The sequence below is a fragment of the Microcaecilia unicolor genome, chromosome 2 (assembly GCF_901765095.1).
Source record: "Microcaecilia unicolor chromosome 2, aMicUni1.1, whole genome shotgun sequence".
Taxonomy (NCBI): Eukaryota; Metazoa; Chordata; class Amphibia; order Gymnophiona; family Siphonopidae; genus Microcaecilia; species Microcaecilia unicolor.
The window spans coordinates 480,987,850-481,015,786 of NC_044032.1; the positions used below are offsets into that span (position 1 = coordinate 480,987,850).

Here is a 27,937-nt window from a genome sequence, read left to right on the forward strand (position 1 = left end):
GAGGTTGTTCAGTGAATTCTTCAGTGCAGGTAGTCTTGCCTGCCAGCTGCTGGCACTGACTCTCCCCCACTGCCAGATCGCTCTTCAAAATGGCCGCTGAGACTTACAAGGGCAGCCTCCAAGACTTCAGCAGAAGTCTCGCGAGGCCGCCGCTGGAAGTCTCTGCAGCCATTTTTAAAGAGCGATCCGGCAGCGGGGGAGGGTCAGTGCTGACAGCGGGCAGGCAAGACTGCCTGCCCCGAAGAATTCGCTGGACAAGGGAGGTGAGGGACCACCGGACCCTGTAGGAGGGAGGGAGGGAGGGAGGAAGGAGAGCCGGCTCGCCCTCAGGAACAACCGGCTCACAAGTCGGTAAAAAATTTAACCGGCTCTTGCGAGCCAGCTCCAGCACACCACTGTATATATATAATCTATGCATGCTTTAGTTTATGTAGGTTTTCCCTCAGTTTTCTTTATTTTAAATAAGCCCGAATGTTGCTGTGCTTCTCCCACAAATAAAACTTACCCTTTGATAACCTTGTTCTTTCATTATGTGTTGAATCTGCTCAATCAGGTGTTCAGTTCTCAGAGTAACTTCATTTACTTTGTCCTTGGTTTGAGCAATTGTTTCATCAAGAAGATGCTCTCCAACTTGAATGTCCAAATGGATACGCTATAAACATAATAGATGTAATTTTATAAAAAAAGAAACCTAAATGGAATTTTCCAAAAATATAACCATTTTATGCATGTTTTATGAAGGCAATATAAGCACCTATATTCTTTGTAAAATAGGAACTCAGAACCAATCCCAGAAGTTCACAAAATCCTCAAACACTTATTTTACACTTGGTCTGAAGAAGGTATAAATGTGTGCCTATACTCTATAAGGACAAAAACCAAAGCAGACCAGGAGTCCAGGAAAATCTTTTATTGAAATAGACCCGTAATGGCTACGTTTCACCAAATAGGCTGCATCAGGGGTTTTACAACACACTATTAAATGAAACATACATTCAGAATCAATATAAAATCATAAAAAGCTATATATATAAAAAGCAAATCATAAATACAAACAAAATATAAGCTCATAAACATGTAAAACACTTCAAAACATGATAAAAATACTAAAATAAAAATCAACAAATAATAAAAAGCATAGGGAACCTTTTACGAAGTGGCGGTAAGCCTAAAACGGGCTACCGCAGGGCTCTTTTTCCCACAGCTTGTTCAAAGGACCCCATAATACCTAAAAGAATATGAAGGCACAAAACTTAAGTGATCTGAGAGAATCTAAGAACAACTGATCAACTAAGTATCACTAACCAATGTCAACAAAACATGTGAATTGATATAAGAGAAAAAGCTCTTTCGTGAATGTGTGTGCAAGCAAACAAAATCTAAACCCAAAAGGGCACATTTCAAGCCAGGGATGAAGATCTTGTTTATCCTAGCTAACATATATGCATCCAAGACTGCCTAAAAACAAAACATAAAACACAAAAATCTTAAAATACAGTTAAATGAAATAAAGCATTCTATAAAAAGAATAAAACATCCAAATGTTACCATACAGTCAACAGCTGTTGCACAACAAAACAGCTGTTCACTGAATAGAGCAATAGCTTTTCTCCCTGCTCTCACAAAAGTGACAGTAGAATCTGCTATCTTGAATGGCAGACTGCTTTAAATGCATGCTGTGGAGGTCAGAGGTTAAGCTGAAGTCAACAAATATTAAAAAAAAAAAACTTTAAAAAGGGATGAATTGTGGATAAAAATAGCAAAAGGGAAATCAATCTGATTGTCACTGCCTGAAAAATGTTTAGAAACAGTTCCTTTAAAAAATGCAAAACAATCAAAAATAACAATTTTTTTAGAACCTTAAAAGATAAAAATAATGATGGAATTAACATCTCCATACTATGCCCTTCTCAAAACGCTAATTTTAAGTAAAAATAAAAAAAAAACACTGCAAAAATTTCTCAAAAAATTCTATAAAAGTGTAAAATCCATACTTCCCAGCAGCCATCTTGGATATCTTAATGATATGTTAATGATAACAAGTATGTGTCCTTTTGGGTGTAACATAAGCCTTGCAACATTCGTTTAAAAAAAAAGACAGGACCATTATGAAATTTTGTAATCTAAATGAAAAATATTTATATCCTCTCCTGTACAGTGTGAACGGTGCAAAGTATATGTATAACATAATTGCCTCTACAAACAACTTTTGATGGTTTTTACAGTGGTTTTTACAGTGGTAACAGTATATGGCCAAACTGTCTAATAGAGATGATGGTTCATATACATGCTAACAGGTCAATTTCCTTGTTCAGACCATATGGGATTGAAATCAAATATTAATTTCTGCTCAATCCTTGTCAATAATTTATCTATATCACCTCCTTGCCATGGTAGTTTTGGTTTTTGTAAGACAAAAAAGTATGTACTCCTCAAATGTGTGTCTCATTAATACTAAATGGTCAACAAATGGTTTGTCAACCAGTTGTCTCTTAATCGCACTACGGTGTTCAATTATCCTCTTGTTGAGTGCACATTTGGTTTTACCTATTATATGACAAAGCTATCACTCAGGGCCCCACAGAGAAGCAGCTAATCCCTGAACTACGGTTCCTAGAAGCCCTTGCAAACAGGAGAGAGGAGAGTAGCCCCAAAAGGGTGGAACAGATTTCCAACCCCAGCAGGGGGAGCAGTGGCTCAGTTCTAGGGGAGCCAGTTACTCCCTTACCCACTAGAGGGAGAAGGGGAGGTGAAGCTCAGTCCCTTAGCTGCATCCCCGGTATATAATTCCCTCCAGCTGTGAAAGGGGGAGAGATTTACGGGTGGCTCCTAGCCACCAGGAGGGAGAGGAAACTGATTGAGAGAGAAGCTGCCATGGAGTAGGTGGAGGACGGAAAGGGCCTGCCACTTGAGCTTCCCTGGGGGGGGGGGGGGGGGGGGGGGGGGGAAGAGTAAGCTGCCATGGAGTGTGAGAATATAAATGTAGCCCTGTCCAGCACATGAAGGCAGTGTGAGAGACCACAGGGGTGTGATGCTGTGAGGTAGGAGGAAAGCTGCCATCTCTGTTTGGTACAGGGTCCTCCGTGGTGCTGTGAAGAGGACAGGGGCATTAAGTAGTGGTTTCCTTTGAAGAGACTGTTTGTGAAAGAGTTGAATTATTGGGATGTATAGAACTTTGACTGAGCCCTTCTGAGGGAGAGGGAAAGGTAGTGCAAAGGAAGTGGGCCTGAACTGTTAAGGAACTGAATGGTGCTGGAGTTTTGAACCTGGCCTGAACCCTGTTTGTGAACTGCATTTCAATTTTGAGAGTGGAACTGAATTGAGAATAAAGCACTTTAGTCCTAAGTCCGTATGGCAGTCTGGTTCTTTGCCTGAAACCTGTGAGCCTAACAGGGCTGCCGGCCCCAACCCAGAGTGGAGGAAGCGGCCCCCTTTACAATATACATACGGTTACATGGGCACATGCAGGCATAGTCCCACCTTCCCCCTCACCAGCATATTTTTCTTCTCTTTTCACTCCCTACATTACGCCTTATTCCCTCCTTTCTGCTTCCGGTAATTTGCTTACACTTCGCTCCTATCCTTCCATCACTCAACATCTGAAGAGACCAATTTCAGTTTCCTAGGAACTTCCCTCTGTTTACCTTATGAGCTGTGAGCTACGCTGGGCATTTTCAGACTTGGTTTGATTGGTAACTGAGGTTACCTGTGTCTTAAAATCCTCATATCTCATTTAAAAGGAAAAACAAAAAACAAACCTCTTTTCACTTGCAGAGGGTCTGTCCTCTAAAATGGGATAAACACAAAGGAATCCTGTGTAGAAGAAATGGATCTACGGAATCTTAGCTGAGATTGGGTGGCGACACCGGTAATTGGAGAGTAAAACCAATGCTGGGTGGACTTCTACAATCTGCACCCTGATCGTGGCTGAATAGATATGGATGGGCTGGAGTGTAAATTTTAAGGGCTTCGACGTTAGCTTCAGAACTTTTATTACAGGAATAGTGCTGGGTGTGAAGGAGTGGAACGCCGGTACTACCTGAATACTACTGAGCAACAGGACAACCTCATGTTTTGTGCCTACTGATGGACTTTTACTTATGCACTCTACCTCTGCTTTTGGCTGTTTGGCCACACCTTATTACTGCACTGGACATTTGTGCCTTATCCAGTTTTACTGTTTACTAACAAAAGAAGTTTGCTGTTTACTAATGTACAGACAGAATGCAGGGCTATTAGACATATAGCTTGTAACAGTAGTTTGCAAGGCCTATACAAGACCAGCTTGCACGTAGCAACGCCATCTGAATAGGCGACCTTGGAGGGTGCTGACACCCCCCTGCATTCCTGAGCCGCACCTTATCTCCTGTGCTAGAAAGGAGCATTGTGTGTGTGTACAGAATAAGCTGCTAAGTTTCGTTTTTCTTGCCAGTATCATTTCAGTGTTATGACGTGTGTACGTACTGGGACTACAATTTTGTACTGTAAGAACTACAAATGTTTACTGCGCATGACAGTTGTGACGTGTAAGGGGCCAAATGCGCAGGCCCAGTAGGGAAGTATAAATGTAAGCGTCAGATGATTTATGACACACAGTGTCCCGAGGCTACTCGGTGCTGTTCACTTGCTAGCAATAAAGTTACCTTGTTTGGAACCAAAATTTGCCTTTCGTCTCCTGATTTCCCACCTGTTTCATTGGCGACCCAGATGGGACAGAAGTAGAAAGGGGAATCGGATTATATTCTTCCCCTCCCCCACTGCGGTCGGATCGGGTCATCGACCCCCACCTGAGAAGGTGGTGAGTGGCCACCGCTGATTTCAGCGTCCATCTCCCGGAGGAGGGCCGATCCACTCCGCCTGACTGTGGAGGGGGCTGTGTGGTTCCGACAAGGCACCTTTTTCCATTTCAGAGAGAAGCGTACGACGGCGCAGCCTGCGACCCCGGCGGACAGGCGAGTATACTCTACGTAGTGACCGGCCCAGTAAGGACCGAAGAAGAGGCATGATCACCCTCTTTTAGCCAGTGACTAATACGGACTATTGGTATCCGACTAGGTCCCGAAACTCACTAGGCTCCGACGACGAAACCGAGCGGCGAACGGGAGGGTTTCTTGTGGCGTATGAAAGTGTGTGAATGGGCTTGCAGTTCCAGGCCGGGCGACCGCGTCCTGGTCAGGCCGAGTGTTGACCCTTCTGTGTCTGGTGGAACGAGACCCCTTACTCCTCCACCTCCCCTTTCCCCCTTTGTCCGTCACCTGTCCTTTGGCACTCAGGTTAGGATGGGCGGGGGTGGGTCCTCACCGTTAGATTTAATGACGGAACACTTTAGCGAAGTGTTCGACCTAGATAAATGTAGCAGGGCCGGGATGATACAGAGATGTCAATTTATGTGGCCAGGGCTAGGAATTGCTGGATGGCCCCCGGAAGGGTCATTCGAGTATGAAAAAGTGGCGGCGGTCATGAATATTGTTATAATTGAGGGAAACCCAGGCTGTCCCGAGGACATTCCATACATAGAAGCATGGTTGGATGTAGTCCGGGATCCGCCGGCTTGGGCCCAACGGAAGGTAGAAAAGGCCGCCCTTATGTTGGTAAAGCAGAGAAAAGGCCGGAAAACCAAACTTAGAACCCTGCCGACCCATGCCTTCGCTCTCCAAAGCTCGGCAACCGCTGCCGTCCCGAAAGCCGCAGGGACCGCCCCCATACGGCCTACCGCCCCTAGCACTGAAGCCACTGAGACCACGCCCCCTGCTACCAGAGTCAAGGCAGGAACTACGCCCAGTACTACCAACACACCTTCTAGGAAAAACCCCCCAAAGGAAACCGTAGGGAAAGTTCAGGGTTCGGCCGAGAAGAAGCCTCCAAAAGCCCCGATACTTGCTACGGCGGAAGCATACGAAGACGACATTGCGCCGCCGCCCTATGCTCCTATGTACCCTGACCTTACGGGCCTAGCAGAAGGCCCCGCTGACGCCGAGACTTCCGGGTCAGAGTCGGATGCCGGGGGGACGTCCCGCCCAGCCTCACCTGAGTCACCTGGCCTCGCAACCACACGGAAGAGTAAACGGGTTGTGAAGAACATTACTCGGTTCCCCCAATCGAGTCCGCAACAGGCCCTTCCGTCCAGCCGAAAAGGGGGAACCTCCCACTTATTCCCAGTTCGACAGTCCACCACCTATACCCCTAACCCGGCGGAAGGGGGGGCCAGCCCATCGAATCAACAGTTTATAGCCACGTTCCCTTCTCAAGTGCCGATTTGTATAACTGGAAATTCCATGGGCCGTCCTACGACCAGAAACCCGAGCAGCTGATAGAGCTGGTGGAAGGCATTATATACAGCTATAATCCAACTTGGGCAGACCTTAGGCAGTTGAGCGCCCACATCCTGACCTCTGAAGAACGCCGCCTTTTACAACAAAATATGGAGCAAGCCATCCGGGATGCGAATCCGGCCCATGCCAATTTACAGAACCTAATAGAAACGGAGGCGCCCATCGCTGCTCCCACGTGGGACTACCGAACCGCCGAAGGCCAAACCTTTATCCGCCGATACCAGCAGGCGTACCTGGCCGCCTTAAAGAAGGGGAAGCAGAAGGTTACTAACATGGGAAAAATCCACAGTGTAGTCCAACAAAAGGACGAGAGCCCAGGGGACTTCCTTGAACGACTTATGGAAGCATTCAGAAGGCACAGCCCGATAAATCCCGAAGACCCTAAGAACCTCCCAACCGTGGTTATGAGTTTTGTTAGCCAGTCAGCGCCGGATATACGAAGAAAGCTACAGAGAACGGAGGGGTTCGAAGGGATGAGCCTAAGCCAACTGAAAGCTATAGCTGATCGCGTATTCGGATATCGCGACCAGGAGGAGAAGGTGGAGGCCCGGAAGGAATCGACCAGACGGATGCGGGAGAAGGCAGATGTGTTGGCCACGGTGCTGGAAGAACGAATGAGGTCTAGACCAAAGGGGAGGGGCAGGAGAACAAGAGGAACGCGGTCCCCCATAGGGCGTAACCAGTGTGCAAATTGCCGACAAGAAGGACACTGGTGGGCTGATTGTCCAGAGGAGATACGGGACAACCCGAGAGAAGAGGAATCATGGGACCGGCAGAGAGAGGAGGAGACCGGCGACCGCACGGGGGCCCCTAGGCGAGGCCGTGGAAGGGGCCGAAGAGAGAGAGGACGGGATGACCGGAGGGAATGGCAGATGGCTGTGGACGCTACCCGAGACAGCACAGCATGAAGAAACCGGGAGGGCAGAGTCCCCACTGACCCTCTGGTGGAAATTCGGGTGGGGACAGAATCTATGAAGGCCTTACTAGACACGGGGGCCCAGCGATCTGTTATCACCACTGCCATAGCCCCAGCCACGAAAGAAACTATACCAATTGTGGGAGCCTCCGGGAAATCCCTTGCGGCCCCCCTCCTCAAAGAGCGCCAAGTCCAGATCGGAGGGACGATGGTGTCCCATCAGTTCATACACATCCCTGGATGCCCGGTCCCCTTGATTGGTCGAGACCTACTCTGTAAGCTCCAGGCCACCTTGAAGTTCAAGACTACGGGTGAAGTGGAAGCTCGCTTTGAAGATCGGCCAGTGACACTTATCTGTCCAGTAAGAGAAGAATGGAGACTACACGTTCCCCCAACTGTAGGACCCGGCGACTGCCGTTACGACCAGAACACCCCTTTCGCCCAGCAGAGGCGAGCCATAATGGATGAAGTGCCTGAAGTATGGGCAGAATTGAACCCCGGCGGACTGGCCGTTAACGCTATCCCCATCTGGATTGAGCTCAAACCAAATGCTCAAGTTGTCAACCAAGGACAATACCACATCCCCTATGCAGCCCGGCATAGTATGCACACACATTTACAGAAACTCCTTCAACAGGGAGTCCTTAAACCAATCAGATCCGCATGGAACACCCCATTGTTGCCCGTTAAGAAGCCAGGAACATCCGAGTACAGACCCGTCCAGGACCTGAGGAAAGTCAACAACCAGGTAGCCGACATAGTTGCCCTCGTACCAAATCCATACTCCATCCTAGCCCAAGTGCCATCTCAGACCAAGTGGTACAGTGTCATTGATTTGAAGGACGCCTTCTTTTCCATCCCTCTTGCTGTCGACAGCCAAAAATTGTTTGCCTTCACGTGGGAAGACTTGCAGACGGGAACCAAGCAGCAATATACATGGACCCGTCTTCCCCAGGGGTTCAAGAACTCGCCTACCCTCTTCGGCGACCAACTCGCCCAGGACCTGAAGACGTATCAGGACGAGTATGGGCCGGTCGTCCAATACGTGGATGACCTGTTGGTGGCCCGTGAAACGTACACGGACTGTGCAGAAGCTACCCTTTACCTCTTGAAGACCCTGGAAGCCCAGGGGTACCGGGCCAGTCGCAAGAAGGCACAGATATGCGAGATCGAAGTCGAGTATCTGGGGTTTCGCCTCCGAGAAGGAACCCGAAGGCTCGGTATCCCCCGAACCCAAGCTATCCGCAACCAACCCACTCCTGCAAACAAGAAGGAATTACGGGCACTCCTCGGAGCCGCTGGATATTGCCGCATTTGGATCATCAATTTTGCTGTCCTGACCCAAGACTTGTACGCCAAACTGAAAGGACCTGAACTCGAGGGCCAAGATCTCCGGTGGGAGAAAAGCGAACTGAAAGCCCTTCAGGACCTTAAGGATGCCCTTGCGGCCCCACCAGCGCTCGGACTGCCAGACGTGACTAAGCCGTTCCACTTGTTCATCGACGAGAAGAAGGGATTGGCACTTGGAGTCCTTACCCAACTGGTCGGTACCTGGCAACGCCCTGTAGCATACCTCTCCAAGAGCATGGACAACGTGGCACGAGGATGGCCGGGCTGCCTACGAAGCATTGCGGCTGCTTGTCTCCTGATACACGAGGCCAATAAACTCACGTTCGGCCAAACACTTTTTGTGACCACACCCCACACCATCCGCGGCCTACTCGAGAGCCACGGACCCAGATGGATGACCAACTCCCGATTGGTCAAATACCAAGCCCTCCTGTGCGAAAATCCGGAGGTGCGGATCCTGGACACGACCAACCTCAATCCTGCCACCCTCCTTCCGGCCCCTGAACCACCACTCCACGACTGTGAAGAGGTAATGGCCACTGTGCACTCGAGCAGACCTGACCTGAAGGATCAACCCTGGCAAGGGGGCATCACCCTTTTTACCGATGGAAGCAGCCAGGTGATAGAGGGAATTCGAAGAGCTGGCTATGCGGTGGTGTCTGAGGACCATGTGATCGAGGCTATGGCTCTGACACCCGGAACATCAGCCCAGAAAGCGGAGCTGATCGCCCTCACCAGAGCCCTCCTGTGGGCTGAAGGAAAAGTTGTCAACATTTACACCGACTCCAAATACGCTTTCCTCACCCTCCAGGTGCACGGAGCCTTGTACAAGGAGAGGGGATTTCTGACAGCTGAAGGGAAAGGACTTGCAAATGCCGCTGAGATCTGCCAATTACTCGAGTCGGTATGGAAGCCGAAGAAGGTGGCTGTGATGCACTGCAGGGCCCACACTGGAAGAACGGACCCTATCGCCCGGGGAAATCAGCGGGCAGACGACGCTGCAAAAAGGGCAAGTCAGCTCCCCTACTCCTCTCACCCTCCTGACCCCGTACTCGTCGTCCAGCTCCCTACGGAGACCCCTATCTACACCCCCCAAGAAACGGAATGGGCCCAACAAGAGGGTCTACAGTCACGCAATGTCTGGTGGATACTACAGGATGGGCGCATATGGATACCCGAAGCCTTGGCCTGGACGGTGGCCAAGGAGGCTCACGACCGCACCCACCTGGGAAGGGACGCCCTGGGGCGCTTACTTGAGAAGACCTACTACATCAACAAACTATCCCTGTGGACCAAAAACGCTTCCAGCCGATGCGCGACTTGTGCCCGGAACAACCCTCGAACGGGGCCCGGCCCTATGCCAGGACATGTTCTCCGAGGCACCAGCCCTTTCCACGTGTGCCAGATTGACTTCACACAAATGCCCCCGGCGCGCGGCTACAAAGCTATCCTCGTCGCCGTGTGTACCTACACCGGATGGATTGAAGCCCAGCCCACTAGAACGGAAATGGCTAAAGAAGTTACCTCCCTACTGCTTCATCAAATCCTACCCAGATACGGCCTCCCCAAGCAAATAAACTCTGACAACGGCCCCGCCTTCGCTAGTGAAGTAACACAACAGCTCAGTACCAGACTGGGCCTCGATTGGAAGTTGCATTGTGCCTGGAGACCCCAAAGCAGTGGAGTAGTGGAGAGGGCTAACCGATCCCTGAAGAACCAGCTTGCCAAGCTATGCCAAGAAGCAAAAGCCAAGTGGCCCGACCTGCTTCCACTGGCCTTGCTGCATCTTAGGTGTACCCCCAAGGCTACCGGCCTTACTCCCTACGAGATGATGTATGCTAGGCCACCACCACTACCCTCCTTTCCCGACTCCTTGCAGATACAGGGTGAGAGTTCCTTAGTGAAACAGATGAGAGCCTTACACCAGGTAGTGCAAGACATCCAGCAGTACACTGAAAGAGTAGCTCCCTTGGTCCTCACCAATCCTACGCACAGGTTCAGGGTGGGAGACGAGGTCTGGGTAAAAGAGTGGGATGAATCTGATTGCCTAAAGCCCAAATGGAAGGGGCCCTCCCTTGTTCTCCTAACGACCTCAACCGCTGTTAAAATTGCAGGAAGCCCAGTGTGGATACATTGGACCCGACTGAAGCCTGCTGCTCCCACTAGCAGCACCCTGAAGCGTTGGACTGCGCACCAACATCCTGACGCTCCATTACGGCTGACTCTAAGAAAGACGTGAACCACCAGATTCATGCCTGCCCAGCAACAGGAACTCAGTTTCTGGACCCACTGCGTTTTTCGCTCTCTCTTTATCGCAGCCTTCATCGTGGGCCTCATTATCTTCTTGCTGCAAAAGCTCGGATACCTCCCACCACATATATAATGCTGACCATCTTCCTTCTCCTGTGTGCAGTTCCGAGCTATCATCCTGCCACCCTGAGCCTGAATTGCACTGAATGTTTGCGCCTCGTGCGCCACCGTATAGAGGGAGGATATCACCTAGTCACTACCCTCATTCACCAGACGCAGCCCCCGGAAGGCGATTGCCAGCTTCTCCCGACTTGTGCCCTCATCACTCCGAATGGCCTCCAACAGTTCCACAGATGCCTCCAAGGAAATCTCACTATCTGCCACAGCCCTACCAAACCAAGATACTACAATGTCACCCTCAGCGTAGGACTCCCTGCGTATGTGGCCGGACCTCCGGGAGTCGAGGGAGATGGCATTCTGTATTACATTAATTCTACTCGTATCCTTGTCGGTGGCATCCAAACTGTAGCAACCCTCACCTTCGACGTCTGTGCCGCCATGGACAAGCACCCTTGGTCTCGCAAGTGTGGTAGCCAGAGTTGGCGAGAGGCATACGTTAAGGACCACAAGTATGTCTGCCCCTTCAGTCCAGACATGAGATGCTGCTCCCCGTGGGTGTGGCTCCCATGCGCCGGTGACACTCGAGCCTCGGGCTGGGACCGAGTATGTGCTTATACGGGAGGAGGATATGCCGGATGCGCCGGCCTGGGCGAATTTCGTCGAGGTTCTGGTAACTATGTGTCCCTAGACTGGCCCATCCGAGGACACGACATGCCCTGGAGAGGAACGTGGGGCCTCGGCATTGATGGCGGAGGAATGGATCCGTTGACCTATATTACCATATATCAGAGTCTCGAAACGAAGCCTCCTACGCACTACCAGACTACTGTTGTCGGCTACCAAGACGTATTTGATGAAATTGCTCGTGCTGAGCAGACCGAGACTAAATTCCCCATTTCCCCAGAAGCCCGAAATATGTTCCTCAATTTGGCTGAAAACATCGCCCTCTCCCTCGGAATTGCCAACTGTTTCGTCTGTGGAGGCACCGACATGGGTGAACAATGGCCCTGGGAAGCGAGAGAGATCCGACAACACACATGGGATGCACTCAACACCACTAACATTACCTTTCCCCAACGGCCGAAGCCGTACGAATGGGCCCTGAGAACAAATATCATAGGTACCCTCTGCGCTAGTCGAGCGCCATCGAAGCGTTACTCTGTCCCAGTGGGAGACTCTGCTTGTACGGGGTTCTTCAGTATAATGGCAGCCGGACGACCTGGTGGCAAACGGACAACCTGCCCGCCCCGGAGCCTATCTGGACAGAACCCACCTTGAACACGACATGGACGTACGGAGGCAATGCCTCCCTCAAGTGGGTAGCCCCGGAGGGCTACTACTATATCTGCGGGCGCAGGGCTTACGAACAGCTCCCGGCCCGCTGGTACGGTACCTGTCTCTTGGGCACTGTCCGCCCTAGTTTTTTCCTTCTGCCCCTGCGAGTCGGCGAAACCCTGGGTATCCCCCTATACGTGGAAAAGGGGCCTGATAACCCGGCCAGACGCAAACGGTCTTTCCCACCCGTCAAGCCCAAAGTCCAAATTGGAGACTGGAAAGACAACGAGTGGCCGCCTGAACGCATCATTCACTACTATGGACCGGCCACGTGGGCTGAAGATGGTACATACGGGTACCGTACCCCTATCTATATGCTGAATCGCATTATTCGCCTACAGGCCGTACTCGAAATCCTTACTAACGATTCGGCCCTGGCCCTCAATATCCTAGCTCGACAGAACACTAAGCTCATTACCGCCGTCTACCAAAATCGCTTGGCTCTTGACTACCTCTTAGCCCAGGAGGGCGGGGTGTGTGGCAAGTTTAACCTCAGTAATTGCTGCTTACAGATTGATGACCAGAGCCATGTCATCAGGGAGATAACTGACCGGATGGTCAAACTAGCCCACGTCCCCGTCCAGACCTGGAACAGTGCGTGGGATTGGACTTCCTCCCTCACCAGCTGGCTCCCAACCTCCGGGAGCCTGCAAGGCCTCCTCGTCATGGGTGGCCTGTTCTTGCTGTCTTGCCTATTAATACCTTTGTCTCTCCCCTTAGTTTTCAGGTGTCTCCGCTCCACCATGGAAAGCATCGCTGATCGCCGTGCTGCTGCCCAGCTTATGGCTCTCCAGATGTACTCCCCCATTCCCCAGTCTGATGAAGCTGATGATGACGCACCTTGTGGCTGATGTGCACTTCGAACCCCCTGAGTCACTCAATGGGCCATCACCCTTGTGCCAGCAAAAGACCGGCTACAAAGGGGGGGGGATTCCGCTAGGGGCCCTCCGTCTCAACCCCGGCGAAGCAACCAACGGCTGTGCAAGGGCTTAGGGCTCGCTTGTTGCCTCCCTCGCTAACTATCCTTGTCCTTTCTTTCCTTTTCAGGGTTCATGGAGGTGATACTCTCCACCAGAATGGATGTTCAAGTATCAAAAGGGGGGAATGAAGGAGTGGAACGCCGGTACTACCTGAATACTACTGAGCAACAGGACAACCTCATGTTTTGTGCCTACTGATGGACTTTTACTTATGCACTCTACCTCTGCTTTTGGCTGTTTGGCCACACCTTATTACTGCACTGGACATTTGTGCCTTATCCAGTTTTACTGTTTACTAACAAAAGAAGTTTGCTGTTTACTAATGTACAGACAGAATGCAGGGCTATTAGACATATAGCTTGTAACAGTAGTTTGCAAGGCCTATACAAGACCAGCTTGCACGTAGCAACGCCATCTGAATAGGCGACCTTGGAGGGTGCTGACACCCCCCTGCATTCCTGAGCCGCACCTTATCTCCTGTGCTAGAAAGGAGCATTGTGTGTGTGTACAGAATAAGCTGCTAAGTTTCGTTTTTCTTGCCAGTATCATTTCAGTGTTATGACGTGTGTACGTACTGGGACTACAATTTTGTACTGTAAGAACTACAAATGTTTACTGCGCATGACAGTTGTGACGTGTAAGGGGCCAAATGCGCAGGCCCAGTAGGGAAGTATAAATGTAAGCGTCAGATGATTTATGACACACAGTGTCCCGAGGCTACTCGGTGCTGTTCACTTGCTAGCAATAAAGTTACCTTGTTTGGAACCAAAATTTGCCTTTCGTCTCCTGATTTCCCACCTGTTTCAGGTGGACCTTTACAGTCTGTGCCCTGAGAAAGGCAAGGACAAATCAAACTCGGGTATACGTTTAAAGTAGCACATACCATGTAAAATGAGTTTATCTTGGATCGACCGTTCAGGTCTTTATCTGCTATCGTTTATTATGTTACTATGTTAATTCTCTCCCATTATGCATCCATTCAGAATCCTCCTATCCCAAATTCAAGGTTTTACTCAAGACACATCTGTTTACCCAGTATGGCTATTCTTATGTTACTGAGTCCTTTTGCTGTTCTGTATAATCTTTCCCCCTCCTCATTTATCTTCTCCCTAATTGTTTTTATTTATAAGCCACGTGGAGGGGCATTTTCGAAAGGAACGTCTAAGTGTGAATTTGGACGTTTTACAAAGACATCAAAATTCTAGGCCAGGGAGAAGGTCATTTTTGAAAAAGATGGACGTCCATCTTTTGTGTTCGCAGATACCATGGATGTCCTTGGTTTTGGACGTTAATGGATTTGGATGTCTTTGATTTTTGGCCATTTTCGAAAACAAAAAACTTCCTAGTCTAAAACGTCCAAATGCAAGCCATTTGGACATGGGAGGAGCCAGCATTTTTAGTAGACTGGTCCCCCTGACATGCCAGGACAGCAGTCGTGCACCCTAGGGGGCACTGCATTGGACTTCATAAAATGCTCCCAGGTACATAGCTACCTTACCTTGTGTGCTGAGCCCCCCCAAAAACCACTACTACACTACCATAGCCCTAACGGGTGAAGGGGGGCACCAATATGTGAGTACAGTGGGTTTCTGGTGGGTTTTGGAGGTCTCGCTGTTTCCTCCACAAGTGTAAAAGGTAGGGGGGTATGAGCCTGGGTCCACCTGTCTGAAGTGCACTGCGCCTACTGCTGATCTACTCCAGGGACCTGCATGTGCTGTAATGGACCTGAGTATGACATCTGAATGAGGCTGGCATAGAGGCTGGCAAGTAATGTTCTTCATCACACTTTTTGGGGGTGGGAGGGGGTTAGTGACCACTGGGGGAGTAAGGGGAGATCATCCCCAATTCCCTTCAGTGGTCATCTGGTCATTTGGGGCACCTTTTTGTGCCTTATTTGTAAGAAAAACAGGTCTAGCTGAAAACATTGAAGTTTTAGTCCTGGACGTCTTTGCTTTGTTCCATTCTGGCTCAAAGACGTCCAAGTCTTAGGAATGCCCAAGTCCCGCCTTAAACACGCCTCCGATACACCCCCTTGAGATTTGGACATCCTTCTGACGGACTTCTGAAAAAGACGTCCAAAATGCGATTTCGATTATACCGTTTTGGACGTCTCTGTAAGATGGACGTCCTAATGCCGATTTATGTCACTTTTTGGACTTCCATCTTTTTTGAAAATGAGCTCAATAGTCACCTTATGGAAATTTGCAGTATAGCAAGAGCTGGAAATAAATAAATAACTTTGTCAGTTTTACAATTGTTGAAATGCCTTAAAACATATTCTCGCACAGGGTGCCTAATGGAGACAACTCTCTTATTCACTGAACAGACAGAACAATTTCCACATGGAAAGTGACCACTAACTGATACTTCCTCTGAAACTATTCTATTTTCATAAGTAGAATATACTAACATATCTCTCAAGTTCTAACTTCTTTTGTATGCAACCATTAATTCTTTATCTAAAAAGGAATCATGTGTTAGCACCAGATTCCAATGGGTTTTTAAAAAAAAATTCTTACAGTATTACTTGCAAGATGGTTACATTCCAAAGTTTAAACCAGTTTGTCATCATGTATTTTCATCTCAGTTCTCAAAAGTTCTTCTCTGCTCTTGGATTGCACTCTTCTGTAACATTCATTAAATTCCTATGAGTGACTCTGTTGTTAGCGCGTGATAATTTTTAGTGCACACTAAAAATTTAGCAAGCCTACAGTGTGGCTTAGTAAAAAGGGCCAAAATGTCCAGAAATGGGATTTTCTCTCTGCTGTACTCCATCTTGAATTGTATATTTGTATCTTGATCATTGATCCACTTAAAAAATCTTCCAATTCTTTCTCTGTTCTTTTCCAGATTAAAAATACACCATCAGTATGCCTTTTCCAAACTAATAGTTATTTACTGTAAGGGTGAGTGGTTAAAACCATCTTTTCAAGATTGGCCATGTACAAATTAGCCATGGATGGAACACCAATAGTATCCAGCAATGAATCTGTATTAGAACCACTTTCTATCTTTATACATGGTTTCCCTGACCTCTGATTCTATTACTCCCTTCACATATAAGGTATTCTTCATACATGATCAACTTTCTTATCCACATCAAGATTGAAGAAGAATGCTTTTTGGTCACACTTGATGTGGAATCAATTTATATGAACATTCCACAAGATGCCACTCTTAATATAATTTCTGAAGCCTCATGTAATAATCTTCATCTAAGATGAATTCCAATTGAATTTTTAATGTCCCTGACTGAAATTGCCTTAACCATTAATTATTTTTGTTTTGATAAATATTTTACTAGTAGATTAGAGGGACAGCCATGGGGTGTACCATGGCACCATGCATGGCTAATTTGTACATGACCAATTTTGAAAAGATATTTTTAACCACGCAACCTTACAGTAAACAACTATTGCATTGTAAAAGATATATTGATGACATATTTTTAATCTGTATATGAACAGAGGAAAATTGGAAGATTTTTAAAGTGGATCAATGATCAAAGTACAAATATACAATTCAAGATGGAATACAGCAGAGAGAAAATCCCATTTCTGGACATTTTGATTCTTAACAACGAGCATTTTTGCACAGATATTTATAGAAAACCCACAGAAGTCAACAAATTACTTCATTTCAATAGTTGTCATAGTAGATTGCTCAGAAGAAATCTTCCATATAGCCCATTTTTAGGGATTAAAAGGTTGTGCTCAGAGGCATCTACTTATGAGGAAAGATCAAAATGCTTGGAGATTTTTGGAAAGAGGATACCCAGCCACATGTATTAATGAATGTTACAGAAGGGTGCAATTCAAGAGCAGAGAAAATCTTTTGAGAACTGAGAAGAAAATAAATTATGACAAACTGGTTTGTACTTTTGAATTTAACCATCTTGCAAGTGATATTGTAAGAATTAAAAAATAAATTGGCATCTGGTGCCAACTCATGATGCCTTTTCGGATAAAGAATTAATGGTTACATACAAAAAGATTAAGAATTTGAGGGGGTCTTTACTAAAGCTTAACTTGAGTTATCAGCATCAGGGCCCATAGGAATAAAATGGCCCCTGCTGCAGATAACTTGAGCTAAGCTTTAGTAAAAGTCCCCCTGAGAAATATGTTAGTATCTTCAACTTCTGAAAATAGAATAGTTTCAGAAGTATCAGTTAGTGGTCAATATCCATGTGGAAATTATTTTATCTGTTCAGTGAATAAGAGAGCTGTCGCCATTAGGCACCCTGTGACAAAGAAGGAATATGTGACATCATCCCCAGGGCGGACCAGTGGGAACTGTTACGAACCCAGGTGTTTCGAACCCAGGCATCCAGACGGATGTGCAGAGGTCCAAATGATTATATAGGGTATAGATTTTATCAGGTTTATATGTTCATGTTTTATTAAAGTCTGTTGCATTTATGAAGTTTATTAATCCATGCTTCCTACGTTGAAATAACCTCAGCCAAAGCATTGAAACGTATCCAAGACAGCCACTGGAAAGAATGACTTTTTACACTTTTTTAGCATTTTTTTAGTGATTGTTGCAGGCTTTTTTTTTACCCCGTTAAGTTTTCTTTCGTCGTCGGGGTAGGCCCTTTTGTGGCCTCGGGTCGAAGTTTTTTCTTCCCCTCTTTTGTGGTGCCATTTTCGCCATTACGAGTTTTGATCTCGCCGGCGCGATTTTTCCGCCCATGACATCGAAGTCTCCCAGCGGCTTCAAGAAGTGCACCCAGTGCGCCCGGGTAATCTCGCTCACTGATAGACACGCGTCGTGTCTTCAGTGTCTGGGGGCTGGGCACCACCCGCAGGCCTGTAGTCTGTGCGCTCTTTTACAAAAGCGGACTCAGGTAGCGAGATTGGCCCAGTGGAACGTTTTGTTCTCGGGCTCTTCGTCGGCATCGGCACCGGGAGTATCGAGTACATCGACGTCGCCAGCGTCCAGACCTTCGTCCTCGGCCGCGACTGCATCGAGTGCATCGAGGCATCGACCCTCTGCATCGGGGCTGAGACATCAGAAGGCTGCGTCGGCGTCGGTGGTACCGGGACCTCCACGTCTGCTGATGTCGTCGGACGGTGGTGCTTCGTCTGGAGTGCAGGTGAGGGCTGTCCATTCCCCTGCTGGTGGCGGTGAGCCTTCGGGTGGGTCTCCCCCTACCCTGAGGGCTCCTGCGGTACAGCCCCCCCGAGACTGACCTTCTTCGGCCTCGGCCCCGAGGAAGCGACGGTTGGATTCTATGTCCTCCTCATCGGTGCCGGGAAGCTCCGGTGACATGCTTTGTTCCAAAAAGTCGAAGAAGCATCGACACCGGTCCCCTTCCCGTATCGGCATCGAGAGCTCTGGGTCGCCGAGGGAGTCGGCACCCAGTAGGCATCGGCACCGAGAGGACCACTCACCCTCCTTTCAGGAGGTGTCGATGCGCTCCACTATGGACAGCCCGGAACAGCCTCCACGCCCAGAACAGACTCTGACATCGACACCTGCATCGGCTTCCATGTCTTTCTCCACAGCCGCTCTGCACGAGAGTCTCCGGGCCGTCCTCCCAGAGATCCTGGGAGAGCTGTTGCGCCCTTCCCCTCCGGTACCGGGGGGTGCTTGCGCCACCGGTACCGTCGAGTGAGGCGCCGGCTGGCCCCTTGCCCGGGGTGAGGTCTCCGACATCGGTGCCGCTTGCGGTACCGACTGCGGTCGCCTCCCAGGAAGGCTCCCCGACGACGTCGGCGGAGGGAGCTTCGCCGGTGCGGGCGAGGGAGTCTACCTCTCGACGCTCCCACCGTGGCCGTGGTTCCACTGAGTCGAGCCGGGCACGGCTTCAGACACAGGTCCGTGAACTTGTGTCTGATACCGATGGTGAGGCCTCGTGGGAGGAGGAGGAGGACATCAGATATTTCTCTGACGAGGAGTCTGATGGCCTGCCTTCTGATCCCACTCCCTCTCCTGAAAGGCAGCTTTCTCCTCCCGAGAGTCTGTCTTATGCGGCCTTTGTCCGGGAGATTTCTACGGCCATCCCCTTCCCGGTGGTTGTGGAGGACGAGCCCAGGGCTGAAATGTTTGAGCTCCTGGACTATCCTTCTCCACCTAAGGAAGTGTCCACAGTACCCATGCATCATGTCCTAAAAAAGACATTGCTGGCGAACTGGACCAAGCCATTAAGTAATCCCCACATTCCCAAGAAGATCGAGTCCCAGTACCGGATCCATGGGGACCCAGAGCTGATGCGCACTCAGTTGCCTCACGACTCTGGAGTTGTGGATTTGGCCCTAAAGAAGGCTAAGAGTTCTAGGGAGCATGCTTCGGCGCCCCCAGGCAAGGACTCTAGAACCTTAGACTCCTTTGGGAGGAAGGCCTACCATTCTTCTATGCTCGTGGCCAAAATCCAGTCTTACCAGCTCTACACGAGCATACACATGCGGAACAATGTGCGGCAGTTGGCGGGCTTGGTGGATGCGCTCCCCCCTGAGCAGGAGGTGGTCAGGCAGCTGAAGGCGTGCAGAAAATTCCTGGCCAGAGGGGTGTATGACACCTTTGATGTTGCGTCCAGGGCCGCTGCTCAAGGTGTGGTGATGCGCAGACTCTCATGGCTGCGTGCCTCCGACCTGGAGAATAGGATCCAGCAGCAGATTGCAGACTCGCCTTGCCGTGCGGATAATATTTTTGGAGAAAAAGTCGAACAGGTGGTAGAGCAGCTCCACCAGCGGGATACCGCTTTCGACAAGTTCTTCCGCCGGCAGCCTTCAGCTTCTACCTCTACAGGTAGACGATTTTTTGGGGGAAGGAGGACTGTTCCCTACTCTTCTGGTAAGCGTAGGTACAATCCTCCTTCTCGACAGCCTGCGGCCCAGACTAAGCCCCAGCGCGCGCGCTCTCGTCAGCAGCGTGCGCCTCAGCAAGGCCCCTCGGCTCCCCAGCAAAAGCCAGGGACGAGCTTTTGACTGGCTCCAGCAGAGCATAGCCGACATCCAAGTGTCAGTGCCGGGCGACCTGCCAGTCGGAGGGAGGTTGAAAGTTTTTCACCAAAGGTGGCCTCTCATAACCTCCAATCAGTGGGTTCTCCAAATAGTCCGGCAAGGATACACCCTCAATTTGGCTTCAAAACCTCCAAATTGTCCACCAGGAGCTCAATCTTACAGCTTCCAACACATGCAGGTACTTGCAGAGGAACTCTCCGCCCTTCTCAGCGCCAATGCGGTCGAGCCCGTGCCATCCGGGCAGGAAGGGCTGGGATTCTATTCCAGGTACTTCCTTGTGGAAAAGAAAACAGGGGGGATGCGTCCCATCCTAGACCTAAGGGCCCTGAACAAATATCTGGTCAAAGAAAAGTTCAGGATGCTTTCCCTGGGCACCCTTCTCCCCATGATTCAGGAAAACGATTGGCTATGCTCTCTGGACTTGAAGGACGCCTACACACACATCCCGATACTGCCAGCTCACAGACAGTATCTGCGATTTCGGCTGGGCACACGTCACTTCCAGTACTGTGTGCTACCCTTTGGGCTCGCCTCTGCGCCCAGAGTGTTCACGAAGTGCTTGGCTGTAGTAGCAGCAGCACTTCGCAGGCTGGGAGTACACGTGTTCCCATATCTCGACGATTGGCTGGTGAAGAACACATCCGAGGCAGGAGCTCTACAGTCCATGCAGATGACTATTCGCCTCCTGGAGCTACTGGGGTTTGTGATAAATTATCCAAAGTCCCACCTTCTCCCAGTGCAGAAACTCGAATTCATAGGAGCTCTGCTGGATTCTCGGACGGCTCGTGCCTATCTCCCAGAGGCGAGAGCCAACAACTTGTTGTCCCTCGTCTCGCGGGTACGAGCGTCCCAGCAGATCACAGCTCGGCAGATGTTGAGATTGCTGGGCCACATGGCCTCCACAGTTCATGTGACTCCCATGGCCCGCCTTCACATGAGATCTGCTCAATGGACCCTAGCTTCCCAGTGGTTTCAGGCCGCTGGGGATCTAGAAGACGTGATCCACCTGTCCACGAGTTTTCTCAAATCCCTGTATTGGTGGACGATTTGGTCTAATTTGACTCTGGGACGTCCTTTCCAAATTCCTCAGCCACAAAAAGTGCTGACTACGGATGCGTCTCTCCTGGGGTGGGGAGCTCATGTCGATGGGCTGCACACCCAGGGAAGCTGGTCCCTCCAGGAACGCGATCTGCAGATCAATCTCCTGGAGTTACGAGCGGTCTGGAACGCTCTGAAGGCTTTCAGGGATCGGCTGTCCCACCAAATTATCCAAATTCAGACAGACAACCAGGTTGCCATGTATTACATCAACAAGCAGGGGGGCACCGGATCTCGCCCCCTGTGTCAGGAAGCCGTCAGCATGTGGCTCTGGGCTCGCCGTCACGGCATGGTGCTCCAAGCCACATATCTGGCAGGCGTAAACAACAGTCTGGCCGACAGGTTGAGCAGGATTATGCAACCTCACGAGTGGTCGCTCAATTCCCGAGTGGTGCGCCGGATCTTCCAGGTGTGGGGCACCCCCTTGGTAGATCTCTTTGCATCTCGAGCCAACCACAAAGTCCCTCAGTTCTGTTCCAGGCTTCAGGCCCACGGCAGACTGTCATCGGATGCCTTCCTCCTGGACTGGGGGGAGGGTCTGCTGTATGCTTATCCTCCCATACCTCTGGTGGGGAAGACTTTGTTGAAACTCAAGCAAGACCGAGGCACCATGATTCTGATTGCTCCTTTTTGGCCACGTCAGATCTGGTTCCCTCTTCTTCTGGAGTTGTCCTCCGAAGAACCGTGGAGATTGGAGTGTTTTCCGACCCTCATCACACAGGACGAAGGAGCGCTTCTGCATCCCAACCTCCGGTCTCTGGCTCTCACAGCCTGGATGTTGAGAGCGTAGACTTTGCCTCTTTGGGTCTGTCAGAGGGTGTCTCCCGCATCTTGCTTGCTTCCAGGAAAGATTCCACTAAGAGGAGTTACTTCTTTCTATGGAGGAGGTTTGCCGTCTGGTATGACAGCAAGGCCCTAGATCCTCGCTCTTGTCCTACACAGACCCTGCTTGAATACCTTCTGCACTTGTCTGAGTCTGGTCTCAAGACCAACTCTGTAAGGGTTCACCTTAGCGCAATTAGTGCATACCATTACCGTGTGGAAGGTAAGCCGATTTCAGGACAGCCTTTAGTTGTTCGCTTCATGAGAGGTTTGCTTTTGTCAAAGCCCCCCGTCAAACCTCCTACAGTGTCATGGGATCTCAATGTCATTCTCACCCAGCTGATGAAACCTCCTTTTGAGCCACTGAACTCCTGCCATCTGAAGTACTTGACCTGGAAGGTCATTTTCTTGGTAGCAGTTACTTCAGCTCGTAGAGTCAGTGAGCTTCAGGCCCTGGTAGCCCAGGTCCCTTACACCAAATTTCATCATAACAGAGTAGTCCTCCGCACTCACCCTAAGTTCTTGCCAAAGGTTGTGTCGGAGTTCCATCTGAACCAGTCAATTGTCTTGCCAGCTTTCTTTCCCCGTCCTCATTCCTGCCCTGCTGAACGTCAGCTGCACATATTGGACTGCAAGAGAGCATTGGCCTTCTATCTGGAGCGGACACAGCCCAACAGACAGTCCGCCCAATTGTTTGTTTCTTTTGATCCCAACAGGAGGGGAGTGGCTGTAGGAAAACGCACCATATCCAATTGGCTAGCAGATTGCATTTCCTTCACTTACGCCCAGGCTGGGCTGGCTCTTGAGGGTCATGTCACGGCTCATAATGTTAGAGCCATGGCAGCGTCGGTAGCCCACTTGAAGTCAGCCACTATTGAAGAGATTTGCAAAGCTGCGACGTGGTCATCTGTCCACACATTCACATCTCATTACTGCCTGCAGCAGGATACCCGACGCGACAGTCGGTTTGGGCAGTCAGTGCTTCAGAATCTGTTCGGGGTTTAGAATCCAACTCCACCCCTCTAGGCCCATGTTTATTCTGTTCCAGGCTGCACTCTCAGTTAGTTGGATAAATTGTTAGGTCAGTCTCAGTTATGTCCTCGCCGTTGCGAGGCCCAATTGACCATGGTTGTTGTTTTGAGTGAGCCTGGGGGCTAGGGATACCCCATCAGTGAGAACAAGCAGCCTGCTTGTCCTTGGAGAAAGCGAATGCTACATACCTGTAGAAGGTATTCTCCGAGGACAGCAGGCTGATTGTTCTCACAAACCCGCCCGCCTCCCCTTTTGGAGTTGTGTCTTCCCTTCTCTTTGTCTTGCTACATATGAGACTGGCCGGCACAAGTCGGTTTTGGGCGGGAAGACGGCCGCGCATGCGCGGTGCGCATCGGCGCGCGAGGGCTAGCAAAGGCTTTTGCTAGTGAAGATTCCGATTGGAGGGGCTGCCGTGGACGTCACCCATCAGTGAGAACAATCAGGCTGCTGTCCTCGTTGAATACCTTCTACAGGTATGTAGCATTCGCTTTATTTTCATCTTTTAAGTTTTTAAGAAAATTTCTATTTTTGATTGTTTTGTGTTTTTTAAAGGAATTTTTTTTCAGTCACATCCTGCCTTTTCTAAATGTTTTTTAGGCAGCGACAATCAGATTGATCTCCCTTTTGCTATTTTTTTATCCACAATTTATTCCATTTTAAAGTATTTTTTAAATATTTGTTGACTTCAGCTTAACCCCTGACTTCCACAGCTTGCATTTAAAGCAGTCTGCCATTCAAGATAGCAGATTCTTCTGTCACTTTTGTGAGAGCAGGGAGAGAAACTGTTGCTCTGTACAGTCAACAGCTGTTTTGTTGTGCAACAGCTGTTGACTGTAAGTTAACATTTGGATGTGTTACTCTTTTTATAGAATGCTTTGTTTATTTCATTTAACTGTATTTTAAGATTTTTGTGGTTAACATTTTATTTTTAGGCAGTCTTGGATGCATGTGTGTTTTAGCTAGGATAAACAAGATCCCCGATATTCAGCCAGCGGCGGACAGAGTTTTTTAAAGTGCTGTCGCCACTAACTTATCCCTCAATATTCAGTGCCAGGCCAAGGCCCAGCACCAGCACTGAATATTGGGTTTTCCTTGTCACTTGCAGCAGATGAATCCAGGAACTAGTGGGTTAAGTCCGCCTACCAGCAGGTGGAGATAGAGATAAACAAAGGCAGTGATGCCAGACGGCCAACTCCTTTCTCAGTTAGTATGTCTCTATCTCAACAGGTGGTGGATGGCTTTTTCTCCAGCTCCTGGCCCAAGGCCTCTGAGGGTGCTCCTGGGCCTGGTGGCCAGTTTGAGCTGGGGGTGGCGGACTGGTGGTGTCCCCTTTGGCCGCATACGCAGTTGCTGGGTCCCTGCTGCACCTCAAATTCCCTCTGAACAGGCTTTTGCCATTCCTTTTCTTCCCTGTTTGTTTCTGCCTCCTCAAAAAAAAAAAAAGAAAACCAAAGAATTTCTTTAAAAAAGAAGCACAGGGAAGTGTGTGTTTGCTGAGAGCAGGTTTGTGTTACTGCTGTCCGAGTCCTGTTTTCTGTTGCCTGCTTGTCTGAGCCTGCCTCGAAGTGGAGTCGGAGAGTTTTTTTCTTCAGCTCAGCTGTCAGTTCCCATGCTTACCCAGTCCGGGGTAAGTCCTGCTGGGTTCCTGTTTGGGGCGGGCGATGGCAGCGGAGGCGGTAAAATGCTGTACCTGATGCAGAAAACGGTGTTTGGCGGCGGGCCTTTGCAGCGCAGGGTGCGCTGATTTTGCGGGACTCGACGGAGCGGTGGCTCCCCCGAGAGCGTGCTTTCCTGCCCGGAGCCTGACGATTCTCGCACCATTTTGCGATCGGTCACAGAGCCGGCTCCGGTAGCGGTTTTGGGCAAAGCTTCTTCTCCGCTGGTAGGGGAGTCGGGGGGGCCATTGGGCACTGTGGGCAGTGGTGCAGGTGCCATGGCTGCGACCTCCTCCATTGTGGGGGAGGGGTTTTCGCCAGAGTTTATTTTGCTACTCCATCAGGCGATTTTGTTGAAAAGGGCCTTGCCCCCCCTCATGTGGCTGCGACAGCTTCGGCCTTTGATCCTCTCTGGGGTCTGGGGATAACCAAGAGATTTGGGGGTTTTCCCCAGAGGATTCTCCTCCCTTAAAATGCCTAGGCTTTCTTTGAGGTCTGAGGAGGGGTCCTGCATACGGTCACCTGCAGCTTCCTCCGTGGTGGCTCTCACGGAGCAGACGGGGGTAGAGGACGTGGAGGACTGTGTCCTCACTGACCAACCGGAGGACTCTTCCGCCGTGAGGATTCTCCATAAGGAGGAGTTGTCCTCCTTTATCTCTCAGGCGCTGGAAGCCCTGAATATAGAGGACCCTGAGCTTGCGGCTTCTCAGGCGGTCAACCCCAAGATGGCTAGTACCAGATGACCTTCTAAGGCCTTTCCAGTACATGAAGCTATTGAAGAGTTGATTTTGGCCCAGTGAGCGGATCCGGATGGGGGGCTGAAAGTAGCCAGGGCTATGGCCAGGCTATATCCGGTTTCAGCGGACTGTTTAGAGCAGTTTGCTCTGCCTCGGGTGGATGCCCTGGTGACGGCGGTCACTAAGAAGACTACTGTTCCAGTGGAAGGTGGTGTGGCACTTAAGGATATGCAAGACAGACGGCTAGAGTCCTCTTTAAAATGTGCCTTTGAGGTGGCCGCTTTGACACTTCAAGCTTCTGTTTGTAGTTCTTATGCGGCTAGAGCTTGTCTGAGTTGGCTACATTCTGTCATGGATTCGATTTCGGAGTCTGATATGCCGGGAACTCCTCAGATGTCGTTGATGGATATTGGGCTGGCATACTTGGCGGATGTATTGTATGATTTGGTCCGTGCTTTGGTCAAACTCATGGCCTTGACCGTTTCCTCTCGACGTCTTCTGTGGCTCCGTCATTGGGCCGCAGATATGGCCTCTAAGCAACGGCTCATTAAATTGCCTTTCCGAGGGAAATTGCTTTTTGGGGAAGACCTAGAAAGATTGTTAAAAATTTGGGGTATTCCAAATCTCAGCGTCTTCCTGAGGATAGACCCAAGTCTACTTCCAGGCAGGGAGCCTCGAGGTCACGTTTCAGAGAGATGCAATGGTATCACCCAGGGCGGTCCAACGTAGCCTTTCAGCGTTCTCGTTTTCGGCAGCGTTCTTCCTTTTGCAACGAGAAGCATCCAGCTGGACCTCCCCTCTCATCAGGGGGCTCCTTCTCGGGCCTCCCAATGATGGGGCGCAGGTCCACTCGGGAGGAGAGCAGATCGGATCGGTGGTCGGCTTTCTCTGTTTCTTCCAGAGTGGGCCAGAATTACTTCGGACGAGTGGGTCCTCTGTGGTGCAAGAAGGTTACAAGCTAGAATTCTTCTCTCCCGTCACAGACTTTTTCTGGAGTCCCGCTGTGTATCACGGGCCAAGAGGACAGCGGTTCTGCAGTGTTTGCGAGACCTGCCAAGGATAGGGGCTATCGTGCCTGTTTCTCCTCTCGAAAGGCGCACAGGTCTGTACTCCCATCTTCTTTGTGGTTCCAAAGAAGGGAGGGGCTTTTTGGCCCATTCTCGATCTCAGAAAAGTAAACCAGTTTTTGCGGGTTGTTCACTTCTGCATGGAGACATTAAGGGCAGTTATTGCTGCTGTTCAACCAGGCGAGTTTTTGACGGATCTCGATTTGAAGGAAGCTTAACTGCACATTCCCATTTGGCAGCCCCATCAGAGATTTCTCAGATTTGCGGTGCTGGGTCAGCACTTCCAGTTTCAGGCCCTTCCTTTCGGAATGGCCACTGCCCCACACACTTTTTCCAAGGTCATGGTGGTGCTGGCGGCGTTCCTGCGGAAGGAGGGGATTCGAGTGCATCCATATCTCGACGACTGGCTGATTCGGGCAACGACAGCAGAGGAGAGTCGAGTGGTCACCGACTGAGTGATTGCGGTGTTGCAATCCTTAGGTTGGGTGGTCAATATGGACAAGAGTCATCTGGTTCCTACTCAGAGGGGTAGATGCACTAAACTTAACGAGCCAGCAACGTGGTTTTCTATCTGGTTCTAGCCAGTTCAACGAGCAAGTAGTAAACCGTGCCCTGCACAAAAGGGTTCTCTGAGCCATTTTCCTATCAAGGTAGCAACTAACGAAAACTGAATGCAATTGAGCTAACTACTATAGTAATGTGGACGCTTTGCGATGCACTACCGATTCTGACGCATGCACAAAAGCAATCCAAACCCTTTACCGTGATATAGTGAACCTGTGCTCAGAGGCTGCTGGTAAGTCCAGAGCTGTCATAAGCACGTCCATGTAGTGCGTGCATAATCCTCCGAAGTGCTATATATGCGTGGGCACGCATGTGTGCACATTTGTCGGAGAAGTCATGGCTGCATGTGGGAGAAAGCCCAACTTCTCCGACTTGGATGTGCTGTGGCTGGCACAGATTTTCATCATTAACGAAAAGCGCTTATTCCCCCAACCGGGGAAGAGGCGTGATATAAACCACATGGACCAGGGCTGGGAAGTGCTGCAATGCCTGTTTAACAGGCATTTTTCTACCCCAGATCCGTAAGTATTGCCAGCATATATGGACGTTTGTAAGTGCGTGTAAAAAGAGGTATTTGAGTAATGACCATTAGTGGAATTGGGGGTGCGCGCTCGCCCTCAGCATATATGAACGGTCATTATGTGCGTGTGCTGAGGGGAGACATGATAGAGTTATATAAAATAATGAGTGGAGTGGAACAGGTAGATGTGAAGC

General features: G+C 49.8%; 1 protein-coding gene across 2 annotated transcripts in view; it reads right to left on the reverse strand.

Moving 5' to 3' along the window:
• The window catches only part of LOC115462578 (transmembrane emp24 domain-containing protein 11-like), a 132,671-nt gene that overhangs the window by 31,512 nt on the left and 73,222 nt on the right, over positions 1-27,937 (reverse strand). For both annotated transcript variants that reach the window (XM_030192572.1, XM_030192573.1), the window contains exon 4: positions 506-652. In XM_030192572.1, coding sequence (XP_030048432.1) covers positions 506-652 — 147 coding nt within the window. The remainder of the gene's footprint in view (positions 1-505; positions 653-27,937) is intronic.